General features: G+C 41.2%; 1 protein-coding gene across 1 annotated transcript in view; it reads left to right on the top strand.

Annotated features, from left to right (window-relative positions):
* Window positions 1–24,070, top strand: part of cep112 (centrosomal protein 112) — a 99,183-nt gene that overhangs the window by 33,226 nt on the left and 41,887 nt on the right. The window contains exons 16-19 of the mRNA XM_022752538.1: window positions 625–704; window positions 11,643–11,778; window positions 14,406–14,513; window positions 19,594–19,776. Of these exons, the coding sequence (XP_022608259.1) occupies window positions 625–704; window positions 11,643–11,778; window positions 14,406–14,513; window positions 19,594–19,776 (507 nt within the window). The remainder of the gene's footprint in view (window positions 1–624; window positions 705–11,642; window positions 11,779–14,405; window positions 14,514–19,593; window positions 19,777–24,070) is intronic.

Raw genomic sequence — 24,070 nt, 5'->3', positions numbered from 1 at the left:
TTTAAATTAAACTTCTCCATAAGAAAGTTTGGTTTTGATGTCTTTTTGTTTCCCTCAAACATAGACTGTTTTTTATTCTGTCCTTGTAATCAACCTGCATATTTCTCCACCTTTACTTTTTTCTTTTTTTTCTTTCTACAAGGTGACATGAGATGAAAACAATGAGAGAGAGAGAGAGAGAGAGAGAGAGAGAGAGAGAGAGAGAGAGAGAGAGAGAGAGACGAGAGAGAGAGGAGAGAGAGGGAGACGAGTGAGGAGAGAGAGAGAGAGAGAGAGAGAGAGAGAGAGAGAGAGAGAGAAGTCAGTTGTTCATTTTCCTTTTTGTTTCCTCTGGAAAGATTCCTCTTTCCACTGCTCAGGAGTGTTAAATGAGACACATGAAGGAGGCCAGAGTATGGTAACTGGACATGAGAAGGGCCCAAAGAGTGAGAGGCCCTCTGTGCAGGCAGACAGGCTCAGATGGTACTTTTGATGGGGTGATAGAGAGAAGAGACGAGACCAGATGCACAAGGTCACAGACAGGAGAGTTTTGTTGAGTGATGTTTGATGGTGTCTGCTCTTGCACTCACTTACACCTCTCTTGCTCTCTTTTCCTCTTTTACTCTCCCACTCTCTCTCTCTCAGGTTTTAGCAATCCACAGTGAGGCAGAGAAAGAGAAATCAGAGGCTAAGAGGAAGATAGCCAAACTAGAGGATGCGCTCAGGTACAGTGAGAAAGGCTAAGCCAAAAGCGTCAATTGTTGCATGAATTTAAAAGTGAAAGTGTTTTAATAATTGTTGGTGCTAAATTTGACTTAGCAGATTTTTTTTTTGTGCTTATCACAGTTAATACCCAAATACACTGTAAATTAGAAAACTGTAGGTCAAATGTTACAGCTGTACATTTATTAACATCCCCTCCTTGATACTATCTTTGGTATGACGCATTTCAGCAGTTAGTGTTTTTACTTATACCAACAGCTTTCTGATGGCTAAACACCACCCAAAATTAGGATCCATAGCCAAAGTCTGAATACAAATATCTTCACCCATAAATATTCTGAGTAATCTCAGAATTTACACAATAATCCAATTAATGAGCTCAAAACAAAGTCTGTTTCTGATCTGTGTGTGTGTGTGTGTGTGTGTGTGTGGGTGTGTGTGTGTGTGTGGTGTGTGTGGTGTGTGTGTGCTGTGTTGCGTGTGTGTGTGTGTGTGTGTGTGTGTGTGTGTGTGTGTGTGGTTGTGGTTGACATAGCAAGTTGGGCCAATGAATCCTACTGGTAGAACAGACTAGAAGAACAGGCAGAGAGACTTTAGGCACGATGTGTGTGCAAACGGAATACTTCACAAACTCAATCTTAATCTAATAATATCATCAAAACACAAACACAGTGATAGTGCCCGGGGTTGTTTGACAGGTATGTGGACACATTTTCTACTTTATTAGTGTTTGCAATGAAATTTACCCCCTTTGGTCATGAAATTTCCAACATATATAATGTTAGTGAAGCATGATATTTATTTTACAATTATTAGTATCACACATTTTAGCCTTGACTTGGTGGCTTCAAACTGTAGAGAGTTGTTTATGTCTACTGACTTAAGTCTTTGATCATAAGAGCAGTGTGTATGAATTCTGATTTAAGGTGGAGTTTGGCTTTAACAAGCCAACCCTTGCACACTCTCTTTGATCTTTTTTTATAACTCTGAGTAGCACTGTTAGAGTTGAGAGCCTGGAAACTGTGATGAGAAGTCTTACAGATCAGAGCTTCACATGTAACAGGCATTTGCGTTGTCTTGAAGAAAACTACCAAACCTAATCCTTCTATAAAAATCTAACAGTCCCTACAATAATAAACTGAGAGTCATGTAAGAAAAATACAAGTAGCTCTTAATGTGCGATATTGAAAGTCATACAGTATAAATTGAATATTAAATAAAGAAAACTATCATGAGTTGCAATAGGAATATACAAGAGTATTATAGTGATGTTACACAATAGGAGAGATGAATTTAAGATGCTGCTCTATCAATATTTTTACAACAGTTCAAATTACTCAAATTACTGTTTAATATGACAGAGATTGTCCTTAATGATGGACCCTCAGACTGTTATAACCCAATTCTGAAGTTCCCTTCAGATCTACAGATCATTTTAGTTCCTTTCAGCACTTTGTTTTGGTTTCAGTGGCTCACCGCTCTATCTGTCCCTTCTCTAGCCACAGCAGGCATGTGTTGTCAGCAAAAGATCTCAATAAATGCACAATATACTTCCTGCACAGTGGAAATGAGTTAGTGGCTGGCTGGAGACAGTCGTGAAGCATTCAACAGCCCAAGAGTTAGATATTTCCCTCAAGAGCTGTTGGAGACAAGACCAGAGATAAATCAAGTGAATATTGTCAGGTGGCCAGAGACATGACTTCAGTTGAATATTGATATCGCTTTTTGTCTTCTGGATGTGTAAGTAAGCAATGGTGTGTTCCGCTGTCCCGCAGTGCCCAAAAAATCAATACATTCTACTTTAAGGTCACCTTTCAACCTTTCAGAAAACATGCATGTGTAACTAACGGCAGTAGTGTTGTTTAGTTCCATCAAGTTTCCCAGTAAGTCATTATGATGAGGTGGCATGCGCACTACCAGGACCCCAAGACTGGCTCACTTAGATGGAAGGCAGCCATCACATTACTAATAACACCTATACTTGTCACATGTGAAAGTATAAGCTGTGAAAAAGATGTTTTATGCTACTAAATGCTTTTTCAGCCCCCATTGGATTATTACAGGAATAATATGATTAACAAAGTAATAATTCAGATAATGATAATTGTGCCACTTCTGCCGGCTTGTCCATCTTTTGCAGTTTGGATAATTATTAGTGCTCTCACTCTTTAGCCCTATCACTTCCTTCCTCCAGTACTACACAAACACACTCTACTGACAGCCTAGACTTCTGCAGACTCCAGCCAATCAGCCAACCAACCAGTCAGCCAGTCAGTGCATTCCACTGGGTAATTAATCCCATACAGAAACGCATTACTTGGTCACAAGCAGATTAGTTTCCCTGGTCAAAGTAGAGTGTGTTCTGCACAATTGAACACATTCTACAACATCATCTCCAGTTCCAGCCATACATTGCCCAGGCTAGTCACAGTGCCATCACCCCCCTGAGAGATTTTCAAATGTTTGTCACAATATAATAGCAACTGAGATGCAGTGGATTGAAAAGAACTGAGCGTGGCTGTATTTGCTTTTTTTATATACTCATGAATAGCCCAAGGCACTTTGTATCTTCAGCGGCCTCTGAAAATGAGGATAAATCATTTTTGTGTAGCTGTAGAACATGGTCACCATTACTGTGCCATTTGTATTTCTCTCAATGTGAAACAACATGAAAACAAATTTTGCAGTTTTGTGGCGTTTAGTATTCAGCGTAAAGATCGCAAAGGGACATTGATGGTTGTGCCTGCTTATTGTTTGTGCTCGTCATTGTCAGCCCGGCAGCAGAGGACAAGCTTAAACACAGCAGACAGATCCATTTGTGCATAAATTATCCTTGTTGTTAGTATCAGTAACGAGCCAGTCGTTTAGTGTTAAACACTGAGAAACAGCAAGTGGCCCATCGGGCTCTTAGCTAATTAAGTGCTCAGGCTTCACATGCACACACACACACACAGACAATCACACACACACACACACACACACACTAAGCAGTCTGATGTCTGCTACCTGCTTGCTGCCGTGGCAACATTGACGGCCTTTAAAGGCGATCCAGGAGAACTTCAAAGTCAAAGCAAAACCGCACGCAGGGGTGTGTGTGTATGTTTGTGTGTGTGAAGATGAGTGGATAGGTGATAAAATTAAACAAGTAGAACTGCTCAGTATGTTCTCCATATGCCAGATACTGTGTGGTATGTGCACTTAGTTATGACATGTATTTGTGCGTGCATCCAATTTACTGTTAAAAGTTTATCAGCATAGACCTATTAATAACAATTTATATAGATTGTATATTTTATTTCGTCTGTGTAGAGTAGGACAGCTGACAATGAATGTGTTGTCTGTTCTGATTATTGTTGTCCATATGTAGCATACATGAATGTTATCCACACCCATTTCTTTCCGTGGTTTGCACCCACTCTTTCTTTCCAGTGTAAAAAAAAACCCCTGTCCTGCCATGCAAATAAGCATTGCTGCGTCAATTTCAGTTCCATGTCTGTGTTACTATAGCAACAACAACAGAAAGCACTACAAAGCTGTGCGGAGAACAAGTTCCTCTCTTCTTCTTTCATCCCATCATGCCTCAGATCATTACAGGGCATTAGCATACAGATTGAGAGATGCACTACAGAGGGAGAAAAAAAAGATAGAGGGAGCTCATCTGGGGAACAGCTTGCCTGCTTTTGCAACAATGACCTCCAAAATCACAATTTAAAAACATCAGAAAACCACCTGAATGGTTAAAGTAGAGAAACAGTCAGTCTATTTCTAGATTACTGTATTTCTCTCTCCATGAAGAGGCTGTCATGTTTTTTTTCCACGCTGTCCTCCATACCATTCCATTCCTCCTTCCTGCCGCTTGGCACCCAGCTGGCTTTATCAAAACCATGTGGCTGCTTAGGTGTGGAGCAGGGTTGTAGAAACTCTGACTGTGTCTCAGCAGTAACTTCTTCTCAGTTTGATCGTTTACAGTCTGGAGTGGCAGAAGCGCCGTCTACTGTAAGTAGCTGGAGGGAAAGTGTGCTTGCCTTTATGAGTGTCTGCACACTGGCTGTGTGAGCGCCTGTCCAAACCACTGCGCACACTCACGCTGTCATGGATGGTATGTGTCATGGTGTGTAGAATTTACACTAACTCCTGCACCCTCTCAGTAATATAGTTTATCCTTAATTTAAAGTTTGTTGCTGTAGTCCTGTTTTTTCCTTTTTTTGTGTGTACACATCAGACTTCTCTCACATCACACCATCAAGCTAGGTTATGTTTTTGAGACCTTGAGAAGTGAAAACAGTGATTTTTGGCAGATAATTAACTGTGTGTCTCATTGTGTTGTGTTTTCTTAGTGTCTGTGCATGCATGCCCACATGCTTGCATGAGATAGAACCCCTCTACTCTTAAAGGTATAGGGTGCATCCAATATGTTCTTTCATGTTACTTCATGCATACCCTATATCTGTGTGTGTCTTTGAAGTGGTCTTATCTTTCTCAGCATTCCTCTCCCATGACAGAAAGGATGGAGGGAAGTAGGGGTGGTGGTCCAGAGAGGGACCAGGGGTAGCTGAGCAGAGGCTACACAGCCTGCAACCCCAGTTAGTATTGAGGTGCAGGAGCAGGTGGAGGTATGGATCCTGAATATTGAAAAGCTTCACCAGGGCTCAATATTTACTCCCATGGCAACTACACTGAAAGCGGAGGATAGAGATGGGTTAAGCACCAGTTCAATACCACAGACCTGACAAAAGGAAAATTGTAAAGAACTTTTTAACTGTGTCCGATAGTCAGGGTTCTCTGAGTTAAATGACAATTACAATCTCAGATACTCTCACTTCATCCCCATCATCAGTGATTAAACACTGATTTGTAGCCATTTCTTTTAGTTTTCAGGTTTCAAAGTTTGCAGGGGTGTAGTGCGAAGCTTACCAGCTTGTATCATTGCAGTAATGTCTAACACTGTAGAGCGAAAGCTTCTCTTGTCTTTTCGAATATTGAATTAAATTGATAGATAATGAAGCAGATAATGAGTTTCTGCTCTAAAAAATCTCTGAAAAATATCTGATTGATATTTTGACATTTTCATATCATGCTGTAATGGTGTTAAATATCTTGCCATGCCTACATGATTGTCACACATAACTAAATTTGACATTTTCACAGTAAGCCAGCTCACTTACAAATATTTACTGACAGTATGAATTTATACCAAAGCAGGCTCAGTTAGTTCATGCTCTGAAACAACTCAATCTGGATGGGTTGTCTTTAGGGCTTTCATTGTTTCATTAAAAACCTTCCAGCTTCATTTTCCATTGTATAATGTTTGGGATATGTAAATACAGTATGTTTACTTTAGGGACTTGTGCCTAGTTGATTTAGCATATTATGCTGTAATCTGCATAATTCATGAAGCCAAATAGCATCTAAATGCACAGCAAAGCCAAGAAAACCACTTTCAAACCATGTCATGGGCAAGTTCTCTCCTCTCCTCTCCTCTCCTCTCCTCTCCTTTCTCCTTTGACCCAAACCCAAACCCACATTGTTGCCCCAAGATTGAAGCTGTAGTTTGAGTTGTATTTATACAAACAATAGATAATATCCATATTTCACCATGTCAGAACTGTACTGAAGCAGCAAAGAGTTGTGTAGAAATATGAAATATCTGTTAAATTTTCCCAGGGTGAAATTAACTGAACTCCAGAGCCATTTTGAAGTATAACACAGACATGTGTTGTGTCTTTTTGTTCTGTCCCTCCCACATGTTTATCCACCCACATAGTGGTACTGTCAGCCTGGGCCGCACCAGATTCCTTTTTATCCTTCTCTCTCCTTAGGGTGTTTAGTCGGCTTTGAGGTAAGACACACTAACTAGTGCGAGGAGAAGTCACTGGTTGTCGTCCCCAGTGTTGATGGGAGTCCATAAGCTTTGTTGAAGGCAATTTGTAAAGATTAATTGAAATGTCATCTGTCATGTCCACCAATGTCTGAGCAAGGCACTAAGCCTTTTTCCCTCTGCAGAGTCCACTGATCTGTGGCTAACACTATACTCGAACTCTCACTGAAAATAAATCTTTAGGGCAGGTATAAATACTAAAAAAATACGGTAAAGCACAGGGAGGAGCATGATTGTAAAGGTGAAGCTTGATTTAAGAATCCTCAACTGTGTAATGCTAACTTCTTTTTAAAGAAGTGGGTAGCAATGCTAGCTGAAGAAAAAACGGTTCCCTGCAAGAACCTAGATGACTGTGTATTGATGTGTGTTTCTGTGAAGGATACTAATAATGCAGCCTCCTTCTTTATGTGTATGTGGCCATTTTCTTTCTTATCTTGTTGAGAAATGCTGTTTATAAACAGGCCACATTTGTAGGCAGTTTTAAAACCATCAAGCTCAATAATTCTGTTTTCTACTCTTCTCTTTTCAACTCTTTCTCTCTCTGTCTTTAATATTTTCTTGCCCTTGTGCTGTCTCTCTTTTGTGTTCACTTATTTGTGGTCTGTCTCTTATTCTGTGTCTCTGTCTTTTTTCTCTCCCTTTCTCTTTCTCTGGGGATGCGGATGAAAACCAAGCCTGTTTTATTTTTTCTTCAGAGGGCGCTGAATATTTCAGTTTTGCATTTTCTCTCTTTTTATGTGCTCTCTCTTTTTTTCCAGGCCCCTTTGATGTGTCTGTGGATTCGTTATCATTCCGTTTGGATGAGCTCACAGACGCAGATGCGCGGGCACTCGCATGCACTTGCACACACACCGCGCGTGCACACACTCTCGCTCTCTGTCTTTTTATACGAGAGACCAGAGGCATCCACATGCAAGTGTGCATTCTAGTCTGTTTTGTCAGTCTTTTCCATGCGCTGCTCCACCCACATCACTGCCCATACAATTCTTAAATACTCTGCTTACATGAAAAGAATATTTGCATAAAACAATTAGAGTTGCTTCTTGTGTGCACTGACTTTAATGTGTGTTCTTGTATTAATTGTATGTGAATGTTTATATACAGGAAGTTTCCTGTCTCTTTATATCTACCATGTGGTGTACACTTGCACACAGGCGGCACGTGGCATTGTGTGGTCAGGGTAGTCCGGAAAACGCCGGCATCCCTGCAGCCCTCCTGTCTGCCAGGCGGCTGGATGGCGGAAGCTCCTTCACCCTCTCTAGCACACACACTCCTCTCTCCTTGCCTCCCTCTCTTCCTCCCCTTTAAACAGCCGTTGAGGGATGAGAGGACTTCCTCTTTAGAGAAGGCACATCTTTAATTTGAGCCTCCTCTCCTTCCACTTTTCTGACCAGAGATCCATTTAAAGCCAACCGGCCGCCCTGGCGCTGGCACCCCTCTCCTTCCTTTCCCTCTCTGTTTCTCCCTGCCAGGCCTCCCTGACTCTTTTTCTCTGTCCTCTCATCTCACCCTCATCGCTCTGTTATTGATGGTGACATGCTGTCTACCGCTCTAGTGACCACACGCATTCAGAGACACACACACACACACACACACACACACATACATACACACACACACACACACACACACACAGTTATTCTCCCAGGAATCACTGAAGGTGCCATGTGTTTACCTGCTCTCCTCAGCTTTAGAGCATAATATGTTTCAATCTGTCACATACTTGAAATTTAGCGGCAGTGAATCTTTCAGTGTATCCTTAGAGGGATAGGCCCAGCAGCCAGCTCCAACTTTGTCACAGTGCCTTCCTTGAGTAGAGTTGTCACTCACACACAGAGTTTGGGACTGTGGCTCATGAACAAAGGCCCATATACTTGCACGTGCGTACACCCGTACACACACACACACACACACACACACACACACACACACACACACACACACACGCGCGTTCCGTCGTCTCTCAAGCGAGACACACTCCCCAATTCATTTCTGCTCTGCCTTGGAAGTTTAAAAAACTTGCTATTTCTGTGACATCCTCTTTTCCATCTTCCTCTCTCTTTCCTCTTTCTGTCTTTTTCCATCTTAGCCTCTGCACATATCCTTTGTGTCTGTCTGAGCCCGGAAGGCAGTCATGCAACCAGACTGATTAATAATTACAGAGTACACAAAATTGGGAGAGGGAAAAAAAAACAATTTCTTTGTCGTTTGATGTCCGACATGAGAGAGACCAAAATTACAAAGAGACAGAACACTATAAAGAGGAGAGAAAGCTTGCACATTCCTTTTTCAGTCCTCAGCTTCTGTTCTTTGCTTTTTTTATTGCCTCCTTTTGCTGTTTTTATCTCCTCTGTCTTTCTCTGTTTCTGTTTTTTCATTCAGTGTTCTATCCTTATAAACACTTAAAGTTGTTGCTTTGACTATGGGAAGTGATTAATCATTCAACAAAAATGTTAACTTTGTGAATGTGTGTGTGAGCAGGCACTGACTATATATATATATATATATATATATATATGTGTATATATATATATATATATTTTTTTTTTTTTCCCTAGGATGTGTGTGTTTCTGTAAGTGCATGTGCGCACACAGTTGCATGTTCATAGTGCTACCTGGTACGTACACACACACACAATCTCGACAGTACTCCCTCTTTCTCAGCGTGTTAGTCCTCCCCCAGCGCCTGTTGTGTGCCTGCTGTAAATTACCAGTAGTTGTATTTCTAATTGGTTTAAAGTCTCACCCACTGGCCAAAAATTCCTTCGTCCTCCTGCTTGTCTGTCCACGGGGAATAATTATCCATACACTGTTAGAATATTATTTACAAGGGACCAGGAGAAAAACGCACTGACACAGTCACGCATACACACAGTACTGTACATACCACACACTGTGGGGAAAAAAAAAAAAAACAAGCACAGCCAGTCTTATTCTCTCCCCAGCATCATCGTCTTTGTTCATTAGTCAGGAAAAGGGTCTTGGATTTCATTGGCTGCTGCAGTGAACTTGAAGTGACGGCAGATGTGTCTTTGCTGACTAGAAAAAGTGCTGCATGTTGTTTTAGTTCAGAGCTGAACAGTTGCACATTCAGTTCCAACTTTTGTTAAAATTTCATCAGTACACGCTCTCCTATTTTCAGTGAGGTGCATCCCTAACATTATTGCAGTGTATTATACATGAGTAGCAGGGACAGGAGTACCAAAGTTCATCTGATTCATCTTATTTTAATGGAGTTTTGTATAAATGTCTGATGAAGTATAATAGAAAACAGCCTGTTTTGTTGTCCTTAGTCTAAAAGCATGCATTTTTCATCCAACAATCCCATTTTCTTAAAGTTATCTTCAATGTAGCTGTAAGTGAGTCATTTTTTAAAATATTTTTTAAGTATTCATCACAAGACATGCATTGTATTTGAGTTATTCAAATTTGGTTGGGTACTAAATTAATTCTTTCTGTGCTCACAGAGAGAACTTGAAAAATGTTTATTTAAAAAATCTGGCAATGTAATTTTTGCTTATGTATCCAACTATATACAGGATATGGATTTGTACTATAAATATCATAGAACAGCATTCAGGATGACTACAAATTTAATTAAAATAAACTTAGTTACCAGGGGCCTCTACTATGTTAAAAGTATATTATATGTTAAGACTTAAGTAATGGTCTATGTGTTGATGTATGTATGATTTGAATTTTATTATTACAAGTAATACATCACTTAATGATATACAGTAAACATTTAAAACAGTAATATTATCCAGATATTAGTTTGTATTTCAGCAACAAGTTCTCAGCTGCATGCAGGACTTCTGTTAACTTCTAACATTGCGAATCCAATATGAATATCATCTGACAAACACTTGGAGCTGATAAAACATGTCAATTGTGAGCACATGCTGACAGGATTGTTCACTGTCAAGTCTGTGTCCAAGTCAGAAACAAATCATGTGTGTCATTAAGCATGTCTACAGTGTTTACTCGTCACAATAGTGATCTTAAGAAGGAATCATAATAGGCTTGTCAATGATTAATCTTTTTAATCTTAAAATCATGTTAAAAAATTCTTCAGTTGAACCTCAAGTCAAACGCGTAACTCTTTTTTTCCCTGTTTCTTTAGTTTAGTTTTTGCATATTTTTTCAATTCATTTTGTGTCTTCTTTATTTTCCTGACCGAAAAATATGTAAATCTGAAAGCGTAAGTGTAGGACATTACTACGTGAACACTTTCTTACTATACATCGCAACATGTAAACTCTCAGGTGGTTTACAAAAATAACATCTTTTTACTCTTCCTACTAGCTCCATCACTCTTTCTGCACTCTATCCATCCACCCTGTGGCACACACACCCTCTGTGGGTTGGGCTTGACTGCTGCTTGGTATGGCTGTATATGATGTTGTGGCTGGGCCTCCTGGTTGGGCTCTTGACAGCTCTCAGCATGAGGCTGTCCCTCTCAGTATGCCTGTCAATCCACTCTGCTTGCAACTCTGTGACCTGACATTTGCCAGCAGTAGCAGCAGCATACCTGCATGGAAGACACACACACACACACACACACACACACACACACACACACACACAAAGTTGATAGTGTGTTAAGTGAGTAGATAGATACTGTAGAACTGTATGCTAAAAATGACTTTCCTACATTCTCTACATTATATGATAAAGTGGTGAGAGAGATAACAAACGGTGTGCTAAGATGCCATTCAACATGTGAAGAGGTTGTCTTTTTGTTGTGTGCAGTAGATTGTTCTGGTTGATATCAAGAGGTAGCACCAGATTAATAACCAAGCCTCATGCCTCGTGTGCCGATAGAACAGGCGGTTTCTTTTTGACATACACTTCTACATCCATCCTCTATTTTCTCTCTTACTTTTCTTCCTTCTTGAAATCACTCTATAACTACTATTTTGAAAGGTTCTATAAAAATAATGTTCACTTCCTTACTTTCTTAACAAAGTATTTCTGGCTTTCTGGTCTGCAATTGCTTTTCTATGGCTCCATATATTCATTTGTGTGTGTATGTGTGTGTGTGTGTGTGTTTGGTTTGAAGGGAGATGGAGAGCCAGTTGGACAGAGCCAGGGAGAGCCAAAGGCAGCAGATCCAGCAGGCAGATATGGCACTGGAGCAGTTCAAGAAACAGGTGGAGCTCAGCTCTGAGAAGGCCTACGCCGACATGAAACTCCAGGTCTGATATACACGTACAATACACTCACACACGTGCATACCGTACATGCATAAAAAGCACCACACATTGAATGTACAATGCAAGTTGTTAACGCCGTCTGTGCACGCCTGTTTTCTGTTATATGTAAACATTATGTACATCCAGTCAGTCTGTAATATTCATGCACATACTGCACATTAGTCTGGTGCCTTTTTTGTGTTTTCTGTTGTGTGCCAAAGATAGACGCATATGCACATACACACTTACACCCCTTTCCATATTTGCTGTACCACAAAGGGAGTGAGCTGTTTGACAGGCAGTAACCAAGACAATGCAGACACACACACACACACATTTTGTAGTTGCAGAGACACAGCTTGACCACAGATGCAATAGGGCGCCACGCTGGCTGTGCTTGAATTCCTCCGTATGTCTTTCTCTCTCTGTTGCACTCCCTCTCCCCTCGCTCCTGCTGTCTAATGATTTGCACCATTAGGCCGTCCTACATCCTATCATGGGTCTTTCTCTTCTCTGGCACCTTTTAACTGCTCTTATACTGAAGAAATCTATATGTAAGAGCCAAGAACATAATTATCCCCAGGCCATTTTCAATCATTTAGTCATTCCAAATGATTGAAATGATTTATAATCCTGCTCGTTAAGCAGGTGCATTAATTTCTCCGCTATCACACATTGACCTCACTTCCTTTCATTAGGCATGACGTGGGCTGGTCAGGTTTCAATGGAGAATGGGTCGCACACATTAAGCAACCAGGCTAATTAGTACATCAGGCCAGCCTCAGGATCAGCCCTCCACACCGCGTGGGCTGCTGCTTATTGGGAGAGTTCACCAATCAATACGCACTCATCTCGAAACTTCTGATGCTGTCTTACAAGTCAGTTTGGCTATAGGCGTTTTTGTTAAGCATTTTATGGCTATACTTTGTGCGTGTGCTGTATTGACAAGGCAGCACTGAGTGTGGTCCTGAATGTTTTACAGGGATGCATGTTAGGAAGATTAGCAAGTTTTAGTCGCTGATTAGTGAAGTTTTTCAGCTAATCAGTATGTTGTTGGCACATGTAGTGTAAGAAAATGTTGTTTGTGTGGGAGTCAAATTTATGCTTGGATGTTTGTGGGCACACAGAGCATCCATTATACCCCCAGACTTATTTTTTGAAATGGTTGTTGTAATGACAAAAGAGATAAATTGTGCTGTTTGCCTTTGACCTCTATAGAATCACTCACAAAACTGTGAGTGCACTTTGTGAGCTTTCATAGGATGCCGACAGACAACCTTGGTTTACTTTCTTCATTGTTCCTGCTTCTTGAATGCGGGGCCACTTTTTTAAAACTTGGGCAGAAAGTGATATCTTCTTTTTTCAGTGCTTGGAAAATATCTATATTGCTATATTTTACCTTTTCTTCCTCCTACTCTTTTCTCCTGTTCTCATCCTTCCATCCTCTTGCTCGCTCCTTCTTTCCCCATTGAGCCCCTGGCATCCCAATCTCCAATCTGACTTTATCCTCAGCCCACATCAAAGCCACTGGAGAGGGGAGCAGTCTCTTCTGCATCCCTGTCCTCCTCTCTCCCTCTTTCTCTCTCCCCTACTTCTCTCCACCCCACTTGTGCATCACTCCATCACGTTCTCCTGCTAAGGCTTTAATGTTACAGAAAGTACTTCAAAAGAAGCTTTTACTCTATTTTTTTCATCCTTCCATCTTTCTTCTCATCATTTTCGTCCTCCCTCTGTCTGCAGATGGTGTTATATCTAAATGGATTATCTGTATCACTCCCTTCCTCTGTCTATCTTTCTCTCATTTTGAAATCAGCATCCCACTTTTAGACCGCTCTTAAAGGAAAGAGTCTGCCCTATTTTGGTTAGAAAAAAAAAAAGAAAAAAAGAAGCACCATACGGAATCAAATCTCTGTTGCATGCATAGTTCAAAGGAGGCTTCAGCATTTTAAATGGATTAATCAAAACACATTTAGCATTTCCTGAGCATTACACACAGCATAGCCCAGATACAGAGGCGTTTCAGTAAATTACATTTTCAATTGTTGTTGATTATCGTCACCTGAACAGAAAATATGAAAGTGGTAGGGTGCAAAGGAAGTTGAGTTAAATAGCGGAAATATTGTCAAATCCCCTTTTTTTCCAGAAAAACAACAACATCCACAAAGATCTAGAAGCTTATGACTTTCTTAGTTCTAACTGCGCCTCTTTTACTTGCAGTTATTTTCTTGCACCTGTAAATATATGAATGACTGTGAACTACTGGTATTACATATTTAATGTTGAATTTAATATAAAACTTTGATGTATAGGTTAATATATTGATGTGCTGTTACTATAATATCATTACAGTTAGATCACACATAATGTGTTAATTATATTTCTTCCCAGTGCCAGTTCATTAATTTTAATTGAATGAAAAATATAAGAGCAGCATCACCCTGCTGCAGATGCATGGTGTATTTTGCAGGTTCTGCATGCATTACATTTATTGTCCTGAATATACATCCATGAACTAAAACTAGTGTTAAAATATGACATTTTGTGTGCATTTCTATGTTTTTGAACTTTTTACACAAGCATTTTACACTGTATGTAATTTGAATGTTTAATGTTTTCTTTCATGGCTTCAGATGGAGAAGGTGGAGGAGGACCTGATCCGCTCCAAGTCCCTCAGGGAGAACCAGGCCAAAGAGTTCTCCCAGCAACTTGATGTACTCAGACAGAAATATGAACAGCAGGTCTGTATGAGTCTGTAACTTTATGTCCATCTGTCTGCAGCATGCTTATCTACCTGTATCTGCATGTGTAAATAGTTCTTGCTTCTGTGCTGCTGATATATCCAGGGGCAAGAATTCTCCTCTTGCTTCCATCATCATCATCACATTATTATCTTTTCCCTATTATCAGTGAACACTTGGCCCGTTGGAGCCAAGGGGACTGACATCCATTTGGAATAGTCTTGTTATTCCTCCCCATCTGTTCTGCCTGATTAATTTCTCATGATAAGGGACACGCTTTAGATTAAGCTTAGATTGCGCCTCAATAAATATCTTAAACATTGCCAGTTGAAAACTAATGCAATCTGCATAGCAGACTCACAGTCGCCTTATCATCCCATCTCTGTCACTCTTCTTCGATTAGGAGTCTAGAAACCATTTTCACAACTCATTGAAATCTAGCTTGCTGATAGGAAGACCATCGGATTTAATTAAACTACAGAAATGGATATTATCAGAGGCAGCCAGTGTCATTGTAGGAGGCACAGAGCACAGTCTGTATTTCACTTTAACCTCATTGGCCTGCCAGTGGGATTCTATCTTTTGCTCTATACTGTTACAGTGTGATTGAATACTTTAGCCATAAAGGGTGAGTAATTAAATTAAATCTAATCTTGTCCTTAGACAATGACATTGTTTTCCCAGAGTGTTATCTTCAGTGTCCCTTTTATGTTTCTCTGTGCAATTATAATTGATTAATATTCTTCACTACTGAATCCCCAAATTCATACTTTAGTTGTATATAGGACACAGAATCCACCTACTTATTGTGAGTAATAAATGTGAGTAAAACACCAGGCAAAATAAACAGGATTGTCAGTTGAGGTAGGAATAGTCATGAAGGTCTGCATAGCAAATAATTGCACAATGGATATATGCATTCATGTATTCCTGGATTGCTATGAAATAATAAATAATTCTTAAATCCTGGAATTCCTTTAAATGACATAAAACAATAAGTTGCATCTCTCCATGTCCATATGATGCAGTATGACCATGTGGCACCACATAAGCCTTGAGAGTGTACAGGACTAACTGGTGTATCATCTCTATTTCCCATCTGTATCCACAGCATGATTGATTTCCAAGCAGTAAACTAGCACTCAGCCTGTCTGTTAATAAGCATGCTAACCGCCTTTCCAGGCCAGATGGAGTTTACACTGCATGTAATTTGCTGTAGATTGTTGTAAGTGGAGGCTATGAGACTTGCATTATTTCCATGAAATACTGGAGAAAAAGTTATCTGTTTCTGATTTTCTCCATGATTGAGCAGTTGTTTGTAATTATGACATTCATCGGGGAAAAAAATGATTTTAAAATGGCTTAAATTGGATGTATGATGTATTATATTGAGATTTTTTAAAGAATATTCAAAAACAAATCTGAGGAAGGTGGGAAATACAGGGTTGTACTTCTTGCTGCAAGAGGATGTTGTCATAGAAATCAGACAATGGTGGTTAGACAGATTACATTTATATCCAATTTTCATCCCTATGTAATGGTCCAGTAACTGTCAGTGTTTTATGTGCCAACTACAGTAAACTGTCTTGAGGAATCTCACGTTTTTCTATCATGTGAAAAACATGTAGGCAATCAAAGCTTTGCAGAAAATATTCAAGTGACGATTATCATCTGCTGTTACGCAGAGTGGGGGTGCAGTTGACAGTTGAAGACAACTACACAGGGTTACCAGCACATCAGGAAGCTTTTGTCTTAAAGATAAAAACATATAAAGATGAAGAGCCTGTCTTTGTGATGGTGCTGATCTGAGTGGTGGTGACATTAGCTACACAGTTAGAAGGGCAGACAAAGGAAGAGTAAATGTGTCTTAGTATGCACATGAGGATGGGAGATTTTTCATAAGTTGCTGTGAAAACAGTTGTTTCATATTGTGTCTACATTCTTTATACTGTGTATTTGCACACACACACAAGCGTGATCACAAGTACTTACCACCAACATGAACCTAGGTGCTAGTTTTAGTTGGTCTTGTTGGAGATGATAATCTCACCCGCAGCCCCTGACGTGAGCAGTTCTGGGTTCTAGACCAGCAAAGTGTTAATGCTGCTCTTGAACCAGTTTTCCTGGCTGAGAGTTCGGTATGTGTGGACCCGTTCTTCCATGTATGTGTGCATTACGCCTCCACTGGTGTCACAAGATTGCCGGGGTCAAGTTTGGCCATTCAGATGCACACAAAAGAACATTCCCTCAAGGGCAGCTTCAATGAGACTTTAAAAGGGAGTTATGTATGAAGGAGTTGTTTTCCAGCTGACCCCTCTTAGCAGCTGGACGTCATGGTGACCTGACAGAACTCTGCTTCTTGACGTTGGAGTGACGTAGTGAGGTCAAATGGCTGGTTCGGAGTCACGACTCTGAGAGTTAAGGGAAATGTTCAACAGCCTCACTCTTCAGATGTTAGGTTGGGACAATAAATAATAAAAGAGTCGAGAAGATAGATATGCAAGTGTACATGCTGTATACACAGACAAACATGCACTTATATCCATACTCAGCGCCGCTTACTGGCCATCTTGAGTTCAAACCCTACAGTGAGGAATTAGAGGTTTGTCTCTCTTCCACTCTCCCTCCCCTCACAAACTCACCCCAGCCTCCCCTGCTGAGACCAGACAGGGCTTCTGTTCTACTCGCCTCTACACCCTCCTCTTTCCCAAACATTTCAGATTTCCCCCCTGGGGTTGAAAAAAGCCCATTACCTCACTGTCCTGTCTCAATGCACACACGCACAACCATGTCAGCCTAGGCTGACAGGAGTCGTGCTGTGCAGTAACACCCAACCCACTCTGTATCTGTGGCACCCAGCTGTGCTATAACCGACTCAGTCTTCCCTCACGCCGGTGCCACACCGGTCCCTTTAAGAATCGGAGCACCCAGCATCCTCCACTGCACGCTGGCGCTACGTGATGTCACAACTAGGCTCCTTGCTGGGTCTGCTCTCTGTCATCTCTCCGTTTTTTTGTTATGCTGTTTTTCTCACAGCGGATCTATCTTTCCCATTTCTTCATCCTCGTTGCACCTCAGATCCCCTCTTTCCTTGAAAATCCCCTTGGCCCAAGACTCTAAACAGGAGCGAAAACTAAACCAGGATCTCCTTTCACAGTTTCTGTTACCGCACGCCATGCTGTCCTGCTGGGGAGTTCTTGAAGCAATTGCCTGGTTATCAATCAGCTGTGACTTGTGTGACTGAATCTGACTGTATGAATCTGACTATCCCTGTGGGGGAACAACGTATTCTGGCTATGGATCTGATTTGTGTCCTTGAAAGGAAAATGAGGGCAGTTCAAGTTTGTCTGTCCTTGGAATATACTATAGGCAACATCAGCATTGCCAGTGGCGACATGTGGAAGATGTTGCCCACATTCTGCATAATATTTGTCTAATGGAGCTTTGTGGTGTTCTATTATGTACTGGAAAAATGGCGTGTGTGTGAGGTATCTTGAGGGTGCACTGTATGTGTGTGTGTGTCTACCATGCCACTAACTGAGCCACAGAGATAAAATACATTTTTATCCGGATATAAATCCTCCAATTGCCCTTTTAAAGGGCATTTAGCAAAGCTCTCCCAAAAGCTGAAGGGTAAATTCATGGATGCCAAAATGAAGTGTCTATTGTGGCCTTCCTCTCAGTGCTGGGGTTGGATTCTGGCTTCCTGTAGATAGCCCCTCATTCATCACCTGCTCTGAATAGCACGCAACGTCTGAAGATAGGGCCGTGGATAGAACAGGCACCGGGCATAGAGGCTGTGGATCTCCACTTCTCTGGCAGGCCAGGTAGGGTGCCGTCAAGCACAATGTGCAGGGGATTAGCTTCAAAGCAGGGAAGCGAATGGGCCCCAGGCCCCTGCTGTCCTCTCATGGCTCCGGCTGGGGCTGCACGGCGGGATGGTGTGGGGGTCACTGGTCCCCCCGCCATGGGGGAGTGGGAACGGAACAGAGTCTGGGAAAGGCTTGGGGGCTTGGGGCTGGGAGTTTCGCTGCCAAGGCTCACCTCTCAGCAGGTGACTCCACTCACAGCTATACCAGGACACAGACTTGCTTCAGATGATAGGATGATTAAGTCCTGAAAAATTGGAGCTTTGGGTCCCATTAGAAGTGTTTTCTTTTCCCCTACTGTATTGTGTGTAATTGGTTTTAACTCCAGTGAGACTGAAGTCTTCAGTATGTTTATACCATAGCCAAGCCTTCCTGTTGATTTGTGCGTACAGGTCCTTGCTGTATTCTGACTTCAGGTATCCTTCATTAGCAGCATAAACTTCAATGATAGCAGCCTGGCAATTCCTGCTTTAGCATAATCCCATTAATCGTGAAAACATGGAAACTGATATTGATTAATGGATGGAATGAGTGGATTTGAAACCGGTTGAATTATGTACGAATGAGTGTATGAATGTATGAATGAGTGTAATTGCAGGTAAAAGTAGTATCAAGAATCTTTTAGCAACTTATCAGTTCTTCTCAAAGTTTTCGCTGTCCTCACCTCCCTTTCCAGTTTTTTTTTTCTGATTTGGGTTTATAATGATCATCATAGTCATCGCCTAAGCGGATTTTCGCATGCTGTCAGGCGCATAGCATGGGGCATTGGATAGTTACTGCAGCCAGATGGCTAACCCCTGCCAGCTTGCATGCATAGCCCAAACTAGCTGCTCTTTTATATGCCGATCGCAGAATAGGGCGAGGGGGACAGATTTAAAAAGAGAGAGGAGTGGGACATTAGGGGCCAGTCTGTACAATTGGCAGGAGAGGTGGGAGGGCGGGGGAGCAAGCCAGATGTAAACATATCACATCATGTCGTCCTCTGACAATGTGAGGACGCGGAGAAACTTTTCTCGCTTTTTTTCCCACCTTCCTACCAGTCTCGCCAAATTGGTTGGGCACATGGGTGTTCTGGGCGGAGGGAAGGGGTAGAAGGAATAGGACGAAGAAAGGATGGATGGATAGGTGGATGGACAAGTTGTCATGACGACAGGGTTGCTCTGAGTGTGTGTTGGCTGATGAAGTCTCCCTTTGCCTGCTTGTCCAATCAGATGGCTGAGCAGCGCATGCAGCACGAGCAGGAGAGGACGCGGCTACAGCAGCAGCACAGCACGGAAAAGGACAGCCTGGTCCAGGAGCGCCAGCGGGAGGTGAGCAGCCTGGAGAGGCAGGCCAGGGCCGCCTTGCAACAGCACCAACAGCACACCCAGGAGTGGAGGAAGCGCGATGCCCAGGTAGGGGGTCTCCACTGATCCACGTTTGCGCACACACACATGCTGACCCACCGCTCTCCCGTGGACAACCATTTTGTATTTTGCCCATTGACGTTTCCCTGGTGTTTCAAAAGCACAGCGGGTTAAGACACTTTTCTACTTGAAGCTAGATTGATATTGATATAGGATGGTAATCATTTTACAGATTGCTGTTTTTTTGGTACGAGCTTACATAAGAATTTAGTTATTGCTATTTGAATAAAAATCATTTTTGTTTGGGTAATAACAATGGTGCACTTAAGAAAAAGTTTAAAATTGAATAAACAAAACAACTTCTAACATTTCTTTTTTTACATTTTTCTAAATAATTTTTTATCGCAGCAGAGTTTCATGATAGAAGTGTAAAGACCTGATATCCATAAACCGCAGGTAGCCCGATGAAGGAGAAGAAATTTGTTCCGTTGAGCGCCAAGCTTTTATTCCAAAACCTTGGGTTGAATTTCTCTTTTATTTTCCGCTGTACGGTTGTGGACCAGCGTCAAGCGCCCTGCGCTCCCACCGAAGTGTATCTCTGCATGGCATTCTCCTCTCACCGCAGGTATCCATCTCCCTCCGGAAAACGGTGGTTATTCCCTTATTACAGCACGGATGGCCACAATGAGTGCATGACATTTGGGTCTATATTAATGGACATCCCTGACACAGAGAATTCTGTTTCCATTTAGCCAAATCAGCAGCAGGTCTTCATCTCATACCCCTCACTCTGTTTTCGCCTCTCTCCAGCCTAGGCTAGCTTGGAGCTCTGTGGGAAACCATTTGACAAACCAGCCCCCAACTGGGGATGGATTTGACTTCAGGCTTAGTGATTAAATGGACATTGTCAGCATGCAGAAATGTTGGTTTATTGGAGATAGGGACTCAGACAGACATGTGATATTTGTTGACAAAATGTGCTCAGTCCAAATGTGGGCACAGATGGTTCCAAACACCAAATGAATGGAGAAGAAATCAAAGTTAACATAAACTATTTTATATATAATTTCATCATCACTCAGATCAATAATTGGGGTATTTAAGAGATAATTTACGATAACAACTAATAACAACAATTGATTTCTGTTTTCTTTATTTTAAAGCCTATTTTACTCGTAAAATGCTACAACATTTGAAGATTTAAGAGACTCGCCAACTTATCCTTTTTGACTTGCGTCTTCAATTCTTTGTTGATGTTTACATTTTTGTTGTTAACAGTAAAACTAAATGGGGTATTCCCAATAACATTCAAAGTGACCATTAGTTCATCATTAGTTCAAATGTCAAAACATTCTGTTACATATTGAGAAAATCTTTTTATTGACCACTATTATACCACCATACCAGTATCCTACCTTACTGGTTGGCTTCCATCACAGCAGCTTAAAATGTTTTTTAAAAAGCTAGAAACTGTATGACATGAGGGAATGCTGCTTTTTTCCCCTTTTCATTCCCTATCTAATGTTCCCTTTTCTAATATTTTTGGGAAACGTCTTTCACAGCACCCATGGCACCAGCTAGTGTGTTATTTGGTTTTCTTGAGATGCCGTCACAACGGGACATTTCTACTGATAACATGCCGTCCTAGTCTTGTCAAAATGAAGTGTAGTTTGACAAATCTCAGGATCTCAGGAGGCGACAGAAAACAAACTTCCCCAGTACCCATCTCATATTCTCAGTTCCTGTTTGCTCGTGCAGCATTTTGAGCAGCGATCAGACGCCTGCCTAATGTCAGATGTTAAAGCAACAGAAGTCAAGATTTTCACTCAGGCCTTAGAAAGATGGAGGACAGGATTGTGAGGTTTCTGAAACTGTTGGGGGTGTGAGTTGGTTTGACTTCCTGTGCGGCGCACTGTTCCATGGACGTGCTGTTAAAATGACAAGAAGCTGACACACCACCAGCAGATATGTATTAAAGATGAGCTTTTTTACATTGAGCAAAGCCACTTATTATTAAACACTTTTGCATTACCAAGGTTGTTTACCCCTTGAGAGCTCTGTATCTGTCAAACTGATACAAACCCACAGCTAATGTGGCCCTTCACTGGAATCTTTTTAAACACATAAAACTGTGCTGTGAAAGTGGTGAAAATATTAATTGAATTTTGAAAAAGCAGCATTTTGGTGATGCATGCAGAAAACATAGATCACTCCTTTTCCAGCACATACTACAGCTTCTTTTCTTTCTTTCTTTTTTTCTTTCTCTTGTACTTCTGGGAACCACAGGACTTTTGCCAGCCCATCAAACAACACACTCCCACCACACCAGTCAGATAGACAATGATATTATCATCAAGTGACATGTCAGTAACAGGCAACACAAATGCCTGCTGTGGCGACTGAGCCCAGGCCTCATTATTTCTGCCTCTTTCCTTTCCACACTTTCTCTCAGTCTTCCTGGAATCAGTGGAGGGACAGTTGCAGCTAGAAAGTTGGCTAAAGGAACAGCAAATGTCAGTCAGACACTCGTGGGATGAGTAATACCAACTCATCCCCTTGATGTGGTGGGACAGTAATAAATGGCATTCCTGACTCTTGCCTTGTTTCTGAGAAGGAGAGCCAATGAGTCGTTGTAGCGACTGTAGGGAAGAGCTAAAAAAAAACTTACACAGGGACACATTGTCCTGATCCCACTAAAGTTTGTTATCCAAGAAACTCTGACTTTGCCCACTGTGTAGCCGCTACACATTATTATAACGGCTATGTGACCCATGGGGCTTCCTTTGTTTCCAGAATGATTACGTTCAGACTTTAAGTTATCTTTCCTTTCCTTTGCTGATTGAGCCTTATGTGTTACACGTTATGAAATCTCTAATGAATTAAATTAACCTGCTGGGTTCAAGGCCTGGTGTGTAGTTGGCTTCCCACTGACTCTGGGGATTAACTCACAATTCCCAGCCTTGTGGACCTGAGTCTGACTGTTCTCTTAAAAGAATAAACTACTATACTACTGTTTTTAAAAATACCTGGACGTGAAAGGAAGCTTTCAGTTGACTGTCTGTCCAGGATGATGAAATGTCTTGCTGGTGAAACATGTTTGCCCGCAGCCATTTCTGTGTTGTTCTGTTAGCTGATCAATGCCCCCCAGAGGACGAAGGAGTTTCACTGACTGTTTTGGAGATCCATCACCAGCATACCTTCTAACACGCCCAAATCCTGGTGTAGTGGCCTTTCTATTTTACCTCCTCTCTAGAAATATTGTGAGGAAAAATGAACGGTGTGTTCACATCTACCCATGGACTGTTAAAAATATGTTTCACATAGAAAACTATATTTCACTGAAGTCACACTAGACAAGAAAGTTTCCACATCAACTCGCTTAGAAACTTTTATACCACTTTGTGTTATTTCATGTTCTCCACAAAGTGAATCTTCTTATCTTAAAAGCATTTTTGCAGAATCTAAAGATTCATTTTATGATCTCATGAAACAATTAAACATATTTCACTGTTGCTATTGTTCTTGATTTACTCCATTTTGTATCTATGAGGCTTTTCAATTGTTAAACATTAGTAAGAGTTTCACTTCATAAACTAGGGCCAGCATTATAAATTAATTTGAGGCTTTGTTTTTTTGTTTTTTTTTTTCAAACAACAGAATTTGTTGGTTCTGTGCAAAACCCATCATTCATATTTTTTTTCCACCAACTCCTCGTCAAAACTCATTTTATGGGTGTTATTTTCTCAAATAATTATGTCTTTTTCTAAAGGAACGAACACACCATCTGGACTTCAAACAGCATGGGCAAGAGCGAGAGTCTTGTGAGGTCTTTCTTCTGGGCTGTGATGGACTAAATAATGATGCTGTCAATTTTTCAAAGCATTTCAATCCTAAGTATGTGATTAAGATGAGTCAAATGAAGAGGGTGATGACAGAATAAGTCAAAGCTAAGAGGATGTCTGATGAAGAGAACAAGGCAGACAGCTAGACTAGTGCGGACAGTGATTGTCTCAGTGCATGTGTGTATTGTCATTTAGCAAATGATTGGTCCCTGAGATCTGGTTTTGTCAAGTGAGTCTTGTCTTGTTACTCAGTGATCTCCAGTAGATGATGCGTATCCCACTGAGCTGGCATGTCACTGTGATTCTTTAAATGATTTCATCACATTGTCCCATATACAACTGAATATTTATGTTAGAACTCAGCTGATTTTATTTGATTTATTATTTTTTTCACTCAGAACGATTGATCGTGACAAAGTCATCAGTGACTGATGCTCTGTGATGTGTTGAGTGTTACAGTATATTCTCTGTCAAACCATGAAGCCATTTAGTATGTGCAT

This window comes from Seriola dumerili, unplaced genomic scaffold (assembly GCF_002260705.1).
Source record: "Seriola dumerili isolate Sdu_G_001 unplaced genomic scaffold, Sdu_1.0 BDQW01000169.1, whole genome shotgun sequence".
In the NCBI taxonomy this organism is placed as follows: Eukaryota; Metazoa; Chordata; class Actinopteri; order Carangiformes; family Carangidae; genus Seriola; species Seriola dumerili.
The sequence above is the reverse complement of the archived record's forward strand: the minus strand, read 5'-3'. Positions and strand labels throughout refer to the sequence as shown.